This window comes from Mya arenaria, chromosome 11 (assembly GCF_026914265.1).
Source record: "Mya arenaria isolate MELC-2E11 chromosome 11, ASM2691426v1".
Taxonomy (NCBI): Eukaryota; Metazoa; Mollusca; class Bivalvia; order Myida; family Myidae; genus Mya; species Mya arenaria.
The window spans coordinates 25,031,815-25,051,417 of record NC_069132.1 but is presented as its reverse complement, the minus strand read 5'-3'; the positions used below and the strand labels follow the sequence as shown (position 1 = coordinate 25,051,417).

Below are 19,603 nucleotides of genomic sequence, written 5' to 3'. Positions count from 1 at the left end.
AATGTGTTAAACAAATACATGGTTATATACTTACACTGGATTTTATCAGTTAAGTAGATAAATAATTAATAATTGGTTTACGTGGTTTATTTATTTTTTTTGCAAAATTTAAATGAGTTGTGGAGAATATTAAGAACGTATTTTGGGTTGAGGGCTATATGCAAATTTCACCGAATTCATTCAAGATGGCGGGATTCGAGAGAGCAAAACAACACTTCCCTTTGCAGAAAATCGACGACGTTGTGGATTTATTTAGAGATCAGTTGAAAAACTCTGATGGGATCGACTTAAGTTTACTTTCAATTATAATAGGGACTATTGAGAATTCGCTGACAATAAATAGATCGGCAACAACAAACCGGGAAAGTGAGCTGAATCTGCAACCGATTTTTCCTATCATAGAATGGGAGACAATCGAAGCTTTGTATACAAAATTTGTGACTCATATTAAGAGCACTGTCGATTTGTCTCAGTATCCTGACAAATATGCATCAAGAGAACTTGTCAAGAAGCTCTCTGATGTCATCTGGGGAGGACTGACGAGGGCGTTTTACAAAGATAGAGCACATCTCCAGTCCCTCTATAGTTTTCTTACAGGTAAAAACAATAAACAATTTTGATCTGTTGTGTGTAGCCGGGTAATGATGACATGTCATATACCATTTAAAGATTAGAATATGATTGAAGTAGTTGTTTTTTTAACTTGGCAGGTTCACTTTTTATTGCAGGTGTCTTTAGTGATAGGGATAGGCACTATGACTATCTAGATATCAATAATTTTATTGAACCACACCTGTAATTATCAGCTTTGATGTTGTGATTCTTGCATTTACATGTATTCCAGAAATTAGTCATACAAAAGCAAACCTACTTGTACTCCCGATGTTATCTAGACTGTAACATCTCAAATCTTGTCACTAATATCATACATGTACTGTAGTATAAAAAATAGATGTTCAAAACAGGATTCTGTTAATGTAAAAAATCTCTAAAACAACTGTTCACGTTCAATTATTGGGACTCAAATGTATTGTAGTCCACAGATTGATAATTGAAATAACCAGTATGTCTATCATCATTGTTTTCTTCAAGTAGAATTTTACTGTTATACTCAAATACTATTTTTTTTTTGTTTTCATATATCAATCTGACTGAGGCTGCATCTTTTAAATCTAGCAAAATATTGATTTACCAATCTTGGTTGATATTTGAATTTTGGCATTGTATACTTTTCAAAATTGGCTCAAATAAAACTAAATTCTGAAGTTTAAACAATGTACAGAACATATTCATAAAATGTCATAGTCATACTTGTATGTGATAATTTCTTGGGTCGATTCCGGCACACTCGTCGTAATGTCAACGCACACTAGGGGGGTCCGGGGTCTATATATCCACCTGTTAAATTTTTTTAAATGGGGAACGTCTGTGGTGCATTCTATAGCATATCTGGGGCTATTTTAGTCGTTTTTAACGTCGGGAAAATGTACCTATTTTGACTGCCAAGACGTATTTTTTACTTGACATGGTTGTTTTTTTTCTGCATTTTCTTGAAAAAATAAAACCACCAGATATTTTCCCAGGCTTTAACTGAAGTGCTAACCAGGAGGATATGCAGTCTACTTTCGGTTTCATCAAAACAGGAAGTAAACAACTATACGGGCACCTGTTTTCCCGCGCTTTCGAGAACATGCGTTACAAAATATTTATTTTTTCATCACATTTAAAGCGTTTGCGATTTATGACACACAATATTTTCCAGACGATAAAGAAGATTTTCCAGTCGATGAGCTTTTTTCCATTTGGAGATGCATATAATTTTGATAGAGGGAAGTGTCAACAATCGGCTGTATAAAGCGATCACGTGACTTACCATGGTCACGTGATTAAAGCACTCTATATATCCACCTGTAAACCCCATATCGTCAGTTTTATTTCGGCGTAAAAATACACACGATAGTTCAGAAAAAAGGTCAAAACACTAAAATTCCTTATGGACGCGTAAGTTGTTTAAAGTATAACGACGTATCGACTTTGAAATTTGAAAGGAATATGGGATGTTTTCCGTGTTTTAATTTTGTTGTTTTACTCATTTTGTCACTTTCTTTGAACTTACCTTCATGCTCGTTTGTTGGTAAAATGTGTGAAAAATATCAATTCATCAATTAAAAGCTATCATTCATAAGACCAAACAAATCCATATGAAAACAATGAATTTGTATACAAGAACCCTCCCCCACTCGTTAAGCACAACAATAGGCCGATAGATCATTTATCGGGTGATTGACGATGACCTCGACGACACACGTACCAATTAACGGATTAGTGTCAACATGTCCTGAGTTTTACGCCTAGTGTCCCGGACAGGCAAAATAGCTGACTTACATTGGTAAAATTAAGATAATCGATTCCGATTCCGAGATTATTTTTTTTCGTTTTTTTTTTATGACTTTCCGGGACAAACATGCACCCTCCGTGACTCCGTGACAGAGATACGATTTCCGGGACAATCCCCGATGTCTGGGACATTATCACATGTATGGTCATAGTATTGGTCCTGCTTTTGTCAGGGTCTCATCATCGTGGTTATTATCATTGATTGTAATTTGGCATCCTTTTATCAAAGTACAAGAGCATAATGATCCAAGTTTTGTGTGCTTGTTTATACACCTAACAAGACATGATTCATGTTGATAGGAAATATTCCTTCTATTAAATGCCTCCTTCCATTAATTCAATATTTTGATGTACTGTTTGAAGTACTAATCAAAGTAACTTTTCTTATCTTTTATATGACCTTTCCCATCATTTCCAAATCTATAATTACTTTATGAATCACTACATTATTGAATTTTCTTGAGTACAAACAAAATTTAAGCAGTTGAATTATTTCAAAATGATTGCTAATAATTATGCAGTTATTAATACTATATCATTAAAAGAAACTCACTGTATCACATAAAACAAGAGTTTCAAAATAATTTATCTGCTTTGTAAGGAACAAACAATGTTCATGACAATTTTCTTCTATCAAATCAGGAATAAATTCAAGATTCAAAGTTACTGAAGTGGGATTGCAGTTGTCTGTTGGTTGGCTACATACTCTATATGATGAGATTTCCAGTGATGTTCCGATGATCGATTATAATTGATAAATTGATTGGTTGGGCCTGAAATTGGCAAAAATTTATTTTATTTGGTCATAATCGATCATGGATTCAACTGGCGAGTTGTTTTTCTTCTTCCTCTCATAATTTGCATTCGGTTAATTTCCGCCAATTTTATCCTTTGAGTGTGTTTATTCATTCAGAAGTGTTCAGTTGTTATTTTTAACAAAATGGCCGAAAGCAAGAACGACACTAAAGATCTTCAAACATAAGCATAGTTTAGGATGTTCAAGAATAAAACTATAAGGTATTGTAAAATAAGGATTGTACTATCAATAGTCGGTTACATGAGTTGAGTGGAACCGATTATCGATAGTCAAACTGGAACCGATTCCAAACACTAAGATTTACCCTCGGGGCAAATTTAGCACAGGGAGAAATATGTAAATGAAAATACCCATAGAAGTAAATTTATCCTTGGTGGTAAACTTTGTAAACAAGTCTGGAGGTGGGATAAATTTCATCAGACTGTTCCTACAAAGGACTGGAATGTTGTAAATACCATGTATTTGTCTGAACTATATTGTTTTCAAGTTTGGCTATTTGGTCTTTCTTTGTGACTCATATGCTATCAAATTTGATGGCTAAACGTTGAAAAAACATTTAATCAAAGGCTATCACACTCCTATTTCAGCTATAAACAATTGTTTCTTTTTTGTTTTTATAATGAAACAAACATGAACATGTATACTTTACAGTCTTACAATTCTCTTTTTGACAGAGACGTATCTTTATTATTACTCTATTTGTTTCCCTAAATTCCTGCAACATATTACTTACAGTGATTAAGAGCGGTATTAAGTACAGATATTGCTATCATATGTGAATAGCTTCATCATCATATGTTAAATGTATTTTTGAGTTTTCAAATAATTTGTATTTTAATCAAAATATTCTTTTTTCTTTATTGACTTATAAGAGCATCAAAAAATTGATAGAACAGTCAACTGGTAGGTAGACCATGTCATGTCTGTGCAGTAAAATAAGCACAGTTCGACTAAGGACTTTGAAACTTCAGTGATAAGATGCCCTTGGCCTGTGGATGACACTATTGTTTCGGAGGTCAGTAGGTCCAGGTCACGATCAACAGTGTTTGAAAAATCTTAAAAAAAGTGTTTGACCTAGATCAATGAGTCATTAATGCTAGAATGCCCTTGACCAATGACCTCTATAGTCTCGTAAAAATCTTGTCATTGCAATAACTGGTTTGATGTCTGAATATAAAACTTCATTGGTAGGTTACATTTGACCAGTAGATGACCCCTATTATTAATCTGAGCTCAGTACGTAAGACACCAACAGTCTTGTGTAACCTTTGTTTGCAGATCAAAAGTTGAAATGTGTGTCTTCACTTCCCAGAAAACTGTGCAATCATGTATAATCTTAAAACACTTCCATACACAATCTTTTACATGTTTTTGACAGTGGCACTGAGGGTGCATTATGTCTGACAAACTTCTTGTTTATGTTAAATGTACCTCATATATTTTAGGCAACAAGTTAGACTGTTTTGGAGTGGCATTTGCTGTTGTAGCAGCGTTCCAGGTTCTGGGATTTACTGATGTCCATCTGGCGCTGTCCGAGGATCACGCCTGGGTTGTGTTTGGGGAAGGCCAGCAATACTCAGCAGAGGTCACATGGCATGGTAAGAATATCATTGAAAATTGTATCAGTATTTATGTTGAGTGGTATGGTGAACAACTGTATGACACTTGGTATAAGGATGCACATTTTTGCCCTGAAAATCAATTAAAAAATACCTGCGTCCTATCTATAGTATTGGGCTTCTTACATTATTTTTTCAGAGTTAATTTTTGCCAAATTTGCTTTAATAGAGGAAAAAAGGTGTTTGTTTTCTGAAACTTCAAAGGGAAATAACTCACATTGATTAATGAACTTAGTTATATCAGCAGTGAAGAAAGTGGGTATGGTTAGTGTCACTGAGGTGAGTATAATTAAACGTAGTTCATTTTTTTTTTTCGATATTGCGTAGTATTGGCAGTGTTGTTCATGGCATTATACCATGTGTTTGTAATACTTAGATGAAGGCATTGACATGTTGACAACATAATTGTACAGTATTAATGGCTGCTGCTTTTAAAATTCGTCACGACAGAGAGCTACATGGGGATTGTTGTTAGTGTTATTTTAAAATATATTTTATTATTTATGTACATGTGCTGTTCTATGGTATTTAGGTTTTTTACCTGAATTTTCACATATTTTTTGCCTGCGTCCTATCTATGCTAGCGCCCTTTACACAGTATAATACAGTAATGCCTTAAAAATAATACTTAGAATATAAATAATTAAACACAGTGAACTAATAAGGAATTATGAGTTTAAAAAAGTTTGTCATACATCTTGCCTTACATTTGCAATATACCGTTATAAACTCATTTTAACAACATGTGACAACAAACAGATGTGTGTCACAGGCCTAGAAATGTTTGTGACGCATATTTCATAAAAACCGAAAAAAATAATTCCAGGGAGTAGTGGAGACCTGGGGAGTAAGCTATTAATTTGTTATACATGAGATATTATTTGCATACAGTTTATCATTGAACCTCAGGTAAGTAGATATGGAAGCCATGGCCCAATAAATGAATCCATCAAGATACATGGGTTTAACAAGATACTTGGCTTTTATTTGCAGAGTTAAAATGATGAACTCTGTCATTTACTGAAAACATTGTAGTGATTTTTCTTCACCATTTTGGAAATGAGATCGGGGCCTTTTAGATTGGGAAATATGTAAAAAAAAAAAACAGTTGGGAATTCAAATTTGTCTAGAAATTAACAAAAATGCTCTAAAAAATTAGGCAGAAAATAAAAAAAGAATGAGATGAAGTTTGTTTCTTTAAGAGTACATTTAATCTACCATACACAAATGGTTTGGGGATAAAAAAAATCAAAAATATTAATGTTGATATAGCCAACATGAAAGCAAGCCTGTTAAACTTTAGATTAACTATATTCAGAATACTACAGATATTGCGATCTTCCAGAACTGTATGAGCTAAACCATAATGATAAAAAGCGATTATTGATATGTAAATATTTGCTGAAGAACTGTTTAAAGAGGAACATGATATGCAGAATAATTGTTCTCAATTTTATTGATACTTCACCAAGAACATATTGGATATTTCAAGATTATATTGAATGGAATTCTGATTCTAATTGTATTTGTCTGCATTATTTGTTTCCTCGATTAGTTATTGTAAGCAATCGTTAAGCTACTCTAAATAGTTATCCCCCTTTCTATGTTTCTTTAATAACAAGCATAAGATAGTTTCCCTTGATTGAATTAAATAAGACCCTTACAAGGACTTTTTAAATTGAGTTATATCAATATCTTCTAGTATAGATTATGTACTTCATATTGATACTTCACTTCTAGTGCTCCAGCTAGGCCTAGATAGCAGGGTGGGGCACCCTGCTGCCCTTTCCAGCATCCTGCTGCCTTTTTACTACACCCTGCTGTGCCCTTTTGTTTGACATAACGGTAGTCAATTTTCAGAAATAAAAAATAGAAATAATAAATAAATATCATTTTGAAACTAAAGTAATGTTAACAGTTAAGGTATCTATAACAAACTATTAGTATTGAAAGTTAGAACACATACACAATTATAATTGAACATTGTCCCTAATGCAAGTGCCCCATTAAGACTCATTCAATGCCCATCAAGACTTTCTGACCTAGCATTGTTCTAAAAATATAATGTTAAGCACATACAAAACTAGTATGATCATTATTTTATTAACCTCCATGTACATTATCATATTTTCAGGAAAAGGCAATGAAGACAAAAGGGGCCAGCCGATCAATGAGGCGGTGTCTGAGAAGCGCTGGCTCTACCTCAACGGGCACCCAGTCGTGTGCGACTTGGAGATGGAGGTGGCTGCCATGGTGTCTGCGATCAATCCGTTCATAACTGTCTCCATCGACAGTGTGGAGATGGGATCCTTACAACAGGTGGGAGAAAATGCATTGTCTACGTTTGGAAGAAAAAAAAAGAAAAAATGTAGAATTTGTCATATTCTTGAAGTAGTTGTCTTGCAAAAACACATTGGCCATACTTTTAAGAACCAATATTAACATAATACACAAATGCACTTGGCAATAGGCATCAGCAGGTGTCCAATACTTAAGCTAAAATATTTATGGAGTTATACCCCTTGATAAACAAAGAAAAAAGGGCAAGCTATGGGGTCTGCCTGTGCTCTTTTTTAGCTCATTGTAATTCGTACTCAAGGTTGAGATTTTGTAATTCGTCTTTAAGGTTGAGATTTTGTAATTCGTCCTCAGGGTTGAGATTTTGTAATTCGTCCTCAAGGTTGAGATTTTGTAATTCGTCCTCAGGGTTGAGATTTTGTAATTCGTCCTCAGGGTTGAGATTTTGTAATTCGTCCTCAGGGTTGAGATTTTGTAATTCGTCCTCAAGGTTGAGATTTTGTAATTCGTCTTTAAGGTTGAGATTTTGTAATTCGTCCTCAAGGTTGAGATTTTGTTGTATAGGGGTTGTCTGACTTCGTTCATTTGCAGCAATTGCTTGAAATGACATCTCCTTCTATACCCCTTAGTCCAACTTCACCATCTTCGCAGGTATGATCCTTCTGTGAAACTCTTTCAAAAATTGTTCAAAGAAATATTTTCCATTGAGAACTGGCTACCATGTACCTCCTTAGCAACGTTGTTAGCAATCGACTTATATCCGATGACTTCCTTAGTTCCCTTAATTATGTTCCTCCTTAGCAAATATCAACTTCCTTAACTATGGCTTGCTTTCCTTATAACCATCACATCTTATCAACTATATATTGGCACTCTTGTGATTTTTATGAAATTTTCCAAAACTTTATACCTATACTTCAGCATTTCCAGGCTTGTTCATTTACCAGTATGCTTAATTAGCAGAGAACATGCAGTTGATGCTTAGAATACTACAAGATGTGTTCTATTTCATTGTACGCTTCTTATTATTTAATGCATGTGTCTTCACTATCTATTTTCAGGAATTGCTATGGTTGCTGTACGATATGGGACATCTTGCCAAGTAAGTGGGCAAAACATGGACACATGTCTATTTTTAGTCATAGTCATACATGTATGTATGTTTATTCAATCGTACTGAAAATTATTTAAAGACAACGTAAGTACACATATTCCAACTACCAAAATTCAATTAAAGCCACACATATTTGTGCGGTTAGAACACCGGCGTACAAGGTTTGAATACTGGCATGGATACAGATGTATACAATTTCTAGTCATTAAGCCAGAATCTTCTGAGAACTCAAGTTTCTCCTACAAAACAAAATATCACTCTTCATGTTAACAATCTTGGACACTGTAAAATAAAAAAGCTTAATTGAAAAATATATATATTGTACCATTTTATTTTAATCTTCATCGTTTTATTCAGATATCCAATGGCACTGGGCAACCTTGCAGACCTTGAGGAGATATGTGAAACCCCCGGGCGGCCTCCACCTGTATCCCTGTTTAACGAGGGGGTGGAGTCAGCGGTCCATTTTTATGACAACCAGCACATTTACCCATACACGTACCTAGCAGGCCATCTGTACCGAATGGGGAAATATCGGGAAGCGCTGGAATCATGGGCTAAGGCATCTGATGTTGTCAAGAAGTGAGTTCTTACAACTTGATTGTTTTGGGCTTATTTCTGTGCAGATTCTGAAATTATTTAACTGTTAAACTGCTATGCTACTCGCCCCAGTGTTAGCATGGCATTGGCATCCAGTTAAAAGAGTTGGCATTTAACTTATAACTCCAATATCCTTCATTCAATTCACTTTATACTTCACACAGTTGTTCACATTTATATTTCACACAGTTGTTCACATTGATATTTCACACAGTTGTTCACAATTATACTTCACACAGTTGTTCACATTTATACTTTATACACTTGTTCACATTTATACTTCACACAGTTGTATACAACCATCATACAAATTGGTCACATAACTCCATATCATAACTCCATATCATCCTACAAATTATGTCCCCTGATTGACTTAGGAACTTGGATAAAGTTGAAATGTACATTATGTCCCATTTAAGGCCAAGTTGGGATTTTCAAAATTGAATTTTATACCCTTCATTTAATTGACTTCATACTTCACACAAGTGTTGATAGCCATCATACAATTAGGTTACATAACTTCATGTTATCTATTAAAGTACAAAATATGGCCTTTATTCAACTTATAAAATTTGGTTAAATTTTTAATGCAACTTAGGGTTTTAACTCAAATCTCAAATACCGTTCATTCAATGAACTTCATACTTCACAAAGTTGTTCACTGCCATCAAACTATTAGGTTAAATTAGTCCATACAGTCAAACCTGTATTAAGTGGCCACCTTTGGGAAAAGGTAAAAGTGGCTGCTTACTACAGGTGGCCACTTAGTCCAGGTTGGACTTTCCTGACACTTTGGCTTTGTTCAAACAGAGGCCGATCATGTATCTTAACCACCACCTCACCTCTTATTCATTTTCATTAAAGAAAGCTGAATACTTAATATAAATGTAGAAAAAAAACATTATTGTAAATTTACAAATAGAATGCAATAGATAAAAATTAATACAAAGCATAAACAAAAAACACCTAAAATGAGTCCACACAACTACATGTACATTTTTAAGTGTCATTTTCGTTTGCGTCACTTCTGTCTCTAATTTAAAGTGCCTTTACATTGAGCCGACATTATCATGTCAAGCATGTCACTCTGAGTAAAAACCATGAATACTCAAGTTCAATGAGTTCCTCGTTCGCTGTAATTTTCTCTGTCTTTTAGTGTTTGTTTTGAATTGTTAGCATAAGCAAGAAATTGATTTGAGTCCGTCCACAGTTCTTCTTGCAGTACCATTTTCTAATAATTTAATGCACGCGACAAGTTCTTTTAGCGTCAGACACTTCCAATTTGTTTCATTGTCAGCCATAATCAAAATTCAAAAGAATATCACGAACAATGCAATGTAAATATCCGTTCGTAAAAGTATAAAGCCGTGCACAATTAATACAGAAGTAAATACACATCTTAACTCGTTTCACACCATCAAATAACAGTGCAAACTGTAAATTCATAATTATTATAACCGGCGTTCCTTGTCGGTATTTGACAATTAACTTCGTAATTATTAACGCCAATTATTAAAATATCTTTACTATAAAGTGTGTCAATTCTGATCGATACATTTGCCAACGTGTTATAAACATGATTTCTCGATAAGTAAACACGCATGGTAATCGTATGATGTTGTATGCATTTTCATTGGACGACGGAAATATCCGAGGCTGTCGTTCTTTTCCGTCAATTTCAGTATCACATAAAGCTTGACAGTTGGCTGCTTAATGCACGTACTTTATATAGTAAAAACGTACGGGGGGAATTTGGAGTGGCCCGATAAGGCAGGTGGCCATTTAAAGCAGGTGACCGTTCAACCAGGTTTTACTGTATTATCCTTAATACAAATATGGCCCTCGATTGACTTTTTTATGTTTTTGACAGGCTCATATTACATCTTGTAAGCTAGTGCAATTTAGTATTGCTATGGCACTGTTGTTATGAAAAGCTTTCTTTTTCAGTTACAACTACAACAGAGAAGATGAAGAAATATATAAAGAATTCATAGAAATTGCAAATGACTGGTTGCCGAACGTGATGAAAGTTGTATCCAATGACAACGCTTCTAGACTGCGACGCTCCACCCTTCTTCATGACACGGAATCATACATGAATTTTCTCCGATTCTACGATGGTATTTGTCAGTGGGAAGAGGATAGTGCAACACCTGTTCTGCACACAGTGTGGGCGAAACAGTTTGTGTACTCGTTAGGAAAGTTTGATTCTCGGGTGAGAAAATGTATCCATATTCATGCTCAGGGAGAGGTGGATGAATCATCCAGTGAAAATGATAGTAGTGAAGATGAAAATGATGTTAACTGTGATGTAAATGGCAATGGAATTGTTAAGGAAGATAACGAGAAAGTCTCTGTTAGGGGAAGTAAGAAGCGAAAGAGGTGTAAGAGTGGAAAAGCCTTGGAAAATGGGAATGGCACAGAAACTGTTGTCAACGGGGGTAATGAGGAAGAGAAAATCAAACATACAATTGAGGAACTTGTCTCTAAAGTTGGTGGAAGTGACAGTCAGAGGGAAACGCCCCCTAACCCCAATATCGCAGCTCTAGCCCAAGCCTGTGGGGAGTCCATTTTAAATCCAGACTATCTGTTGACAGGCGGAGAGCCTTTCACTAGCGGGACCACAACATCTACTCCCTCATCAACAAGTGAGAGGGTCAATGTTGATTTGAACGAGTTTCTGAGCTCTAAGTCTAATAGTACGCCATTTGTTGGTATGACCGTTGACTCAATGTTGAAAGCAGAGAGTCCAGCCGACATGATGATGTTCAGAAAACCACCAGATAGCGCCCCTTCAGAAGATCATCAGACTCCTGAGCCAACTGATCAGAATACAAACTCAGAAGTTGATGCGATTACATCCGGTGGGTCGTTGGATCATGATGGTGATAAAATGGCAGATGACAATAAACTTGGAGATAGTTTTGCTGTGGTCACCCCTGAACCAGTGGATCTCTTGCTGCACAGTCAGAAAATGAAGGGTGTGCGGAAATTATTGTCATCGGCGAAATTAAATTCAAGTGCAATAACTCTGCAGCTAACTGCGCAGTCTCAGACAGACTTTGGGAGAAACAAGAGAACTGGATTGGAGGTGGAAGTTTCTCATACAAGAAAGAGAAAGAGGAGGGAAATATTCTAAGATCATGATATTAATATTTGTCTTTGTTGTTTACTATTGATTTGTGCTGTTTCACTGTTTTGTTTGTTCACATGTTCAAGTTTTTGTCTGTTATTTGATCGTTACTGCAGCCATGTTTGTTTCATACAATGTAGTTAGATGATTTTTTTTGCTCATTTTTTTTTAAAAATGAAAATGTGATCCTAACATGTCTATGAATCATGAAGTGCTAAATGTTTGTATTGAATTACAAAAAAAATACAGCTGTGAGTCCTGTATGTATTCTATTAAAGTTGTTTCACTTAAGTTTAAGTTTTTATAGTTCTGTGGAAATCAGAATATTTTGTCTTTGAACTTGATGGTTATTAAGATTTTAATGAATTTTTCGAATATTAATTAGTTATTACCGTGTTCCTTTTTTTTAAATATATGAATTTCTAGTACAATGGAATTTTAGGTTGTCCCAAATAATATTCAAGAAGAGGCATATGATATCGGGTAACATTAGTCCATATCAATCTCAATACAAATTATCTCCCTTGTTTAACCTTTTTTATGTGTTTGACAGGCACATAATTACATCATTAATGCATTTATTTCTAAGACAAAGCGTCATATAGTTTTTGAGAGCTGTCCTACATCATCCATCATTTAAAATGGCCCCTTCTTTTCATTGGGCCCCAAGTTTTCACATTCTTGGCAGAACACTGCGTGACTTGGAGATTAATCATGATGGAATGCTCGATATATGCATATTAAACCGCCTTGGCACTGTAAAACTTCAATAGTAAATCACTGTGAGGTTAACCTTTTTTCCTACCTGATAGTAATTATTCAAGTTTTAGAAGATTTCATAAATGTGGGAATTACATACAGTAACATAAATATAGTAATGCTATGTGCATGGTTTCATACAGTAACATACATGTTATGTGCATTTAACCATGCAAGTATTGGGTTCATGTAAATTAAAATATTTCTTAAATAAGTTTGACTTACTGCTTGTTGATCTAGTCACATAGTTCACGGTTCTAAGATTACCTGGTAAACATTGATAGCATGTTTCAAGGGATGGTTGTAAGACTGTAGTATGTCCTTCTATCAATTCAGGTAGTTGCTACAGTCTTGCCGACACCTCTTGCTTTATCTGGTATTATTAACAAGCAATTCAATTTAGAAATTGTAAAAAAAAATATTCTTCACTTTATTTTTACAACTTTGTTATTGAAAAGGACAGCATCGCAGGTTTTTTTCTCTTACCATTTCGAGTATGGGGTCGGGCCATTCTGATTGGGAAAATGCTTCATTTTGACTTAAAGTGGTAATGCTTTAAAAAATAGACAGAAAAAAACAAAGGATGTGATTAAGTTCTTTAAGGAAACACCAACACGTCTAACAAAAACAGTTTGGGGTCCAATTATTTGATGAAATAATACTCTCTTTTTTGTTAGAAACTGGAAATTTCATTTTCAAATGTTGGAAAAGGTATATGTCGAAGCATTTGTGGAATAGGGCTGAAATTCGTCCCCAAATTAGTCAGAAAAAAAATCTGCAGCGTGAAGTATCCTTAACTTGTTTATTGTTTCCATTGGCAAACAAGGTGGCTGTTGATAACATCTTGTTTTACTTGTTCTAACTGAGTGTACATATATGGTCAAGTTTCGTTATATTATTGGGGAAAAGGGACTATACAGTGTATGCACATGTATTTATCATCTAATTTGTTAAGTATGTGGAGCAGAGGGTCTCAAGTAATGTTTTAGATTCTTACATGTATAGATGAAGTTTACCTGGAAATCATTCATATAATTTTTAAACATTTTCTTTTAAAAGTGCATGTCCTATTTTATAATTTTGAATTGTAATACTTTTAATGCGTTTTCAGAATGTAATTGTTATAAGATTTTTAATTCACGATTACTTTAAGAATCGTTTTCATTTTCTTTTCTCTTTGTCTGTGATAAATGTAATAGGAAAGAAATTCTATGATGTGTGTATTCATTTGCAGTGAAATATCCTTATACTGCTTTGTTCATGTTTCAGTTTATATTTTTTTAAATGAATCAAGAAAGTGGAAGTATTTTAAAATGAGCATAGGGCATTAACTTGTACATGTCTCCGGTATAATGGGCCGTGGTTCTCTCTTTGACATAAAAATTGTATATTATAGTAGTGTTTGATATAAATAGCTGTTAATTACAGGTGTATATAGGGTCCAAATTGCCTTTGAAAGGGTTTCTGCTAGTTTTACTGTGTTTAAGGTTTGCTATTTTTTGTTTTTCTTGCCTACATGTAGATTTTTTCTTTGAAATTGTTCTTTATACAGTCTAGAAAAAAAGTGTTGATTTTACAAGCATAGTATGGGCTGGTACAATATAATGGAATTATACCCTGAATATGGAATATGATGGGAAATGATAGGATTGTTCGTTTCAGTTGCTGGAGGTTCTTGGTTCAATCTCGACAACATAATACCAAAAGGCGTTTAAATATGATATATTAAAAGATGCCTTGTAACATTTTAGAATTCGAAAAGACAAGATGTTAGTAAATACAGGCCCCTGGTTTAGGAAACTAATGATATTCATGTTAGTTAAAAACTGTCTTCAAGCTAAAATAAACTAGTATAATGTTAAGAAATTTCATGATATTTCTACATGATAACATTGATAAATACTATACCTCAAACTTCATATTTTATGTTAATTAGATAGAGACAAAAATGTGATACTGTTGATGATTGTAATTTGGGTGTGTATCTTTCATGTGTAGTTCTAGCAAATGTTTGCAGGCATACTAAGTTCATTTCTCTGCCATAATATCATGTGACTTTTAGTTTAAAAGAATGTTTTGTTTCTTGAAGTTGTTTACTAAATATTGTCTCAGTTTAGTTTTGGTCCAAGCGCGTACAAATGTATTTATGATTTGAATGTAGCTGAATGGTGCATACATACTATGTTATATTGTTTTGAGATGTAATTTCTTTTTTCTTTACAAACTAATACAGAATTGAGGACATACACTTGGTATATTTTTTTAACATACATGTACCAAAGTATTCACATTGAAATGGCAAAACTAATTTTGAATTTGTAGATACATTTTTTTTGAAGCTGTTTATGATAAACATATTATGTGTAGACATTGATCGATCTTCATTTTATATTGATTTGCAGGTCAAATTCTCATCTTTCTCTCTTTGAGATTCATTGTCATTTAGTTGTACATGTAGATACATTTTTAGATTTTCATTTGATTGGTCTAATCTGCAACATTATTTTATCAAAATTTGTTTGGTTTTGTCTGATTTTGCAAGGTTTAAAGTTTGCACTCTTACAGATTGATCAATTTGAAAATAAAAAAAATAAAATTGTCTTTGAATCTGCCAATTTTTGATTCAATGTCGGGAAACCAGTAATATAAGACTGCTGACAAAAGATCATACTGCAGTTTATCATATTTATTTTCAAAAATTGGTGTTTTGTAGCTTAAAGCGTTTCTAACGCTTTAAGAAAAATTATATTTATCAGCAGTTTACCAAACGATTGAGATCTGTTCTATTGTGAGTTACCTAATATGGCTGAATTAAAGCATTGGTGCCAAAATCAGCCGATTCGTATACAAAAAATAAAAAAAGTGACAAAATTGAAAATCTGTGATAGTTTGCAAAGTGACTTCTCATATTATCATTGAATGACATCTGTAAATGAATATTTCACAAGGGTTTTTCTTAGCTTGTAAATGGTTAAGGTATTGTGATAGCCTTGATATCATGTGTGGCATCATAGTGCAAAACTTAAACCTCTTCCGGCCATAACTAACCAAAATTCAAGATATTTTATTGATACCTGGTGCACATGTTGCAGGAGGCAATTAATAAGGGTTGAGTTTTGCTACTTGATAACTTTAATATGCCGTTACTTAATAACTGGGTAAGAAAATAATGGGAAACTTTGTACAAATAATACTACTAGCAATGTGCACATGTGCAGTAAGGCCCAGAACTCTTGCTTTAATAGTTTTTGAGTTATGTCCCTTGTTTTACTAAAAATGTCGGTGTTCGCTCCACAACGCTATTGTTTGATACCTTGTAAGTTTGCGAAAACCTTCGCAATATTAAAACAATCTGCTGTGTTATATAATGTTAAATCATGCATGCCTTCTTATTGGTAGAACTATTCGGTTGAAGTAAGATTCATCATAACTCTTACAATTGATACATTCCTTACTGTTCATGCTGTATATATTTAAGTGTTGTGTCTGTGCTATTGTGCTTGAACTATGAAGTCCATGGAGTTTTGATTATGTAAATGAAATTTGATTTTTTAAACTACTTGTATTTTCTGCCTTGTAATACTTGTTATGTATTTTTTAATTTAAATCATGCCAAGTGACTGAAAATTTACATGTATCTTTTTAAGGTATTTCATCCATTATTAAGTGGTATTTACGCCCGGTGACATAGCTTAGTATTAATTGAAAACATTTTTAGTGTAGAGAAAAATATGGCATAATGTTATCAATGATAGTATCACATGATCGCATTTCGGAATCAATATTTAAAGAAGTGATGATATCTGTTTCTAAAATAATACCGTAAATGACTGGGTATAAGACGATAGGGGGTATTAGACGCAGGCAAAATAATCTGTGAAAAATCTGAGAAAAAACTTTTAATCTAAGTTTTGGGTTAAAGGACGCATAGAAAATATGTCAAAATTGTCTGCCAATCTTGGCCACCATGTTTGTTGACAGTAACGAAAACCATTTTTTTCGTGAAAATGGCGATGGTTATCATTAAAACCATACAATGATAATGCAAAATATGTTTCATTTTTATTTGTTTTATGTGAGGATAGGCACTGAAAATTACTTAGTGTGACAATTTGTTTCTGGATGGCACTGAAATGTACCTTTTATGACTATTTGTAAGATTTCTTTCTGACAGTATATCGTAAACGATAACCTTTCGAGAATGAATAGGGAAGTTACTGTATGCAAACACTTTATATTGTATGGGCTTGTTCTCAAAGTGTCAACACCTACAGAAAAGAATTAAAAAAAACATGGAAAAGTGTGAAAAATCATGACCATTATTGCATCAGTTTGTAGTATTGGTATGTTAAACAGGTCAAAAGGCAGTGCAAATTTTTCACACCTTATCATACAACTGACAAAAATATTTTGACAGTGCCTAACTTTGCTTTTTTATATGCATGTTTAATTATTGTTTTATTCAAAATAATTTTGATAACTTAAATCGAACAATTTTTTATTTTTAATTGTAAACATCTAGCGATATACCGTATCCCGATCTTCAACTGCCGTTTTAACCCGTATTTTTTTACATCGAAATCTGAGGGAAAAAATGCGTCTAATACCCAGTCATTTACGGTAGTCTGATTATTCAGTTAAGACAAATTCAATTCTTTGAATAAAAAAATATATTTCAATCAAGTATGAACTGAAATTATTGTCAATGAATTTATGACATCCTTTCATTTTTGCTTAAAGATACGAGGGTCCTATTATGAACAAAGTAATAATAGCTTCAAGCTTAATGTTTGCTGCTTATTTTTAAAAACCTATCCCATCTCAAGTCAGTTATGATAGAACCTACATAAAGTAAATTCTAAAACTTGTATGTATTAATCATGTTCTAACTAAGCATAAATGATCCTTATTATAACAAGGTAGCTCAAAATCATTCACATATGAATACTTATTTAGATAACATACAATTTAATTATGATGGTCTATGGAGTTTGAGCTTTAATTCTTGGCTTTGTGTGAGTTCAGTTACTTGGCATGATTTAACATGTTGGCTTGTATATTTTACAAGATTGAAATAGGCAGCTCTGGTTTCTGTGAAGAAGTGTTATTGATTTGATTTGTAAATACACTCATTGAAATGTGCTATGCTGTGTGCAATTATTTTGTACAGTTATTGTTATTTGATTCTCATTAATGTTCACCTTTTCATGTTAAGTGGAATTGGATCTTGATTAGATTTGCGGTGTCGACGCATTATGAAAAAAATATGTAATACAATGTTTGGTGTCCATAATCAATGAATGAGGAAAAATTGCTTGTCTTTTGCAAATTGTTTATTTTTATTCACTCATTGAGTGGTTTAAATAAAAAAAAATTTTTTTTACTAATGTGCCACTAGATTTTTCACGATCAGTCAATGTAGGACCTGAACTTACAACATGTTAATATTAAACTACAAAAAAATACTATGACAAAAACAGTGTTTTGTACATACATTTCTTAAATGTTAATTTTTTATGTTCTAAAAAAGTTTCCCTGAAACATTAAGGACCGTCTGATAGAAGTCATATCCTCGAAATATACTCGACATGAGGATTTGATGACGACCCATAGAAGGTAACTCTCTGAAGACCTTTTTAACAGCCTGTCAGGTGCCTACTTTCATATCATTGTTAGTGAACCTTAAGAATTAATCGGTTATTCTCCGGCAATATTCCATCTTTAATTTTGGAGATTTAACTTAAACATTTAAGCAAATTTTTTAATATTGATTTGTGTAAAACATAATAGCAGAGTTATGAGGGCTCCTGACTACAAAGTATAAGGTATATTGTATTGTTAGTTTGACTCTCACTTAAACCACTAATGTTTGTCAATTCTTAAGAAAACTATTTATAGCAAAACTTTTAATTGTCAATTATCCAGTAGTACTCTTGTAGTGTTAACAAAATGTGTGCTGTGGGTGTAGACTATGTTCCTTTTTAAAAATAGAATTATCTCAATCTGAACAAGAGCACCGCGGAGTGGGTGCCAACGCTCGTCTGATGAAATTCCAAGTCGAAAAGGGGGGATAACTCAATATTAATTAAAGGCAAAATTATATGACCTGCTATAAACATGCATAGTGTTAATAGGAACACGTGTAGCAAGTTTAATGTGAAAATGTTGAACGGTTTTTGAGTTATGAGGTAAGGTTAAAGTTTTTGGACGACGACGCAGACGCAGACGACGCCGACGACGCCAAGGCTATCACAATAACTCGACTTTTTTTCTTCGAAAAACAGACGAGCTAATAAAAAAACTTGGTAGAATATGAGTAGTACATCGCAAATTTATTCTTATCGGCGAAATACGAATAGCAATTTTGGAAATTCAGAACTTTTGCAATATAAAAACTAATGGGTCTTCATCAAATCTTCTTGTGAGGAAGATGGCATTAAACATTATCTTCAGAGTTTCATTTATTTCATACTTCAGAGTTTAGCATGTTTAATTTTGTATGAAGAATTCAATAAGATCTTGAATGCACAACTTAATTTGTTGAACTATAATAAAATTCAGTTTGGAGACTTTGAAGGCTTGAAAAAAAAAAGTTCATGTTTTTGAAATAAAAAATCACAATTGTTTATGTTTGAGGATGTTGAAGTAATAAATTTTCTTGTAAAATGTTTGTAAATCCTTCTTTTCTGTTGGCACGAAGATTACTCTCCCTTGGAGACCTATCCACTTTTCCTACATAAAGATCACATTATATAAATGCAAAAACTGACCAAACCCCATATGTTTATAATTAACGGCCATCAAAGGCAGCGGAATATTTCTATTATGTTATCTTTCTGTCTGTAGCCATTTTTATGTTAATTGAT

The 19,603-nt window shown here is 33.5% G+C and overlaps 1 protein-coding gene across 1 annotated transcript; it reads left to right on the top strand.

Annotated features, from left to right (window-relative positions):
- The first annotated feature begins 168 nt into the window (after positions 1-168).
- Positions 169-19,407, top strand: LOC128208270 (menin-like). The gene is made up of 6 exons (XM_052911777.1): positions 169-597; positions 4,660-4,812; positions 6,968-7,152; positions 8,193-8,233; positions 8,603-8,827; positions 10,793-19,407. Exons 1-6 carry the CDS (start codon positions 186-188, stop codon positions 11,982-11,984), a joined length of 2,208 nt encoding a protein of 735 aa, XP_052767737.1. The 5' UTR covers positions 169-185; the 3' UTR covers positions 11,985-19,407.
- The last annotated feature ends 196 nt before the right edge of the window (positions 19,408-19,603 follow it).

Excerpts from the sequence above, each read along its gene's own strand:
- LOC128208270 (XM_052911777.1), top strand. The coding sequence starts at position 186 with ATGGCGGGATTCGAGAGAGCAAAACAACACTTCCCTTTGCAGAAAATC. Across the intron at positions 4,813-6,967 it reads AGCAGAGGTCACATGGCATG|GAAAAGGCAATGAAGACAAA; the intron begins GTAAGAATATCA and ends TCATATTTTCAG. Across the intron at positions 7,153-8,192 it reads AGATGGGATCCTTACAACAG|GAATTGCTATGGTTGCTGTA; the intron begins GTGGGAGAAAAT and ends ATCTATTTTCAG.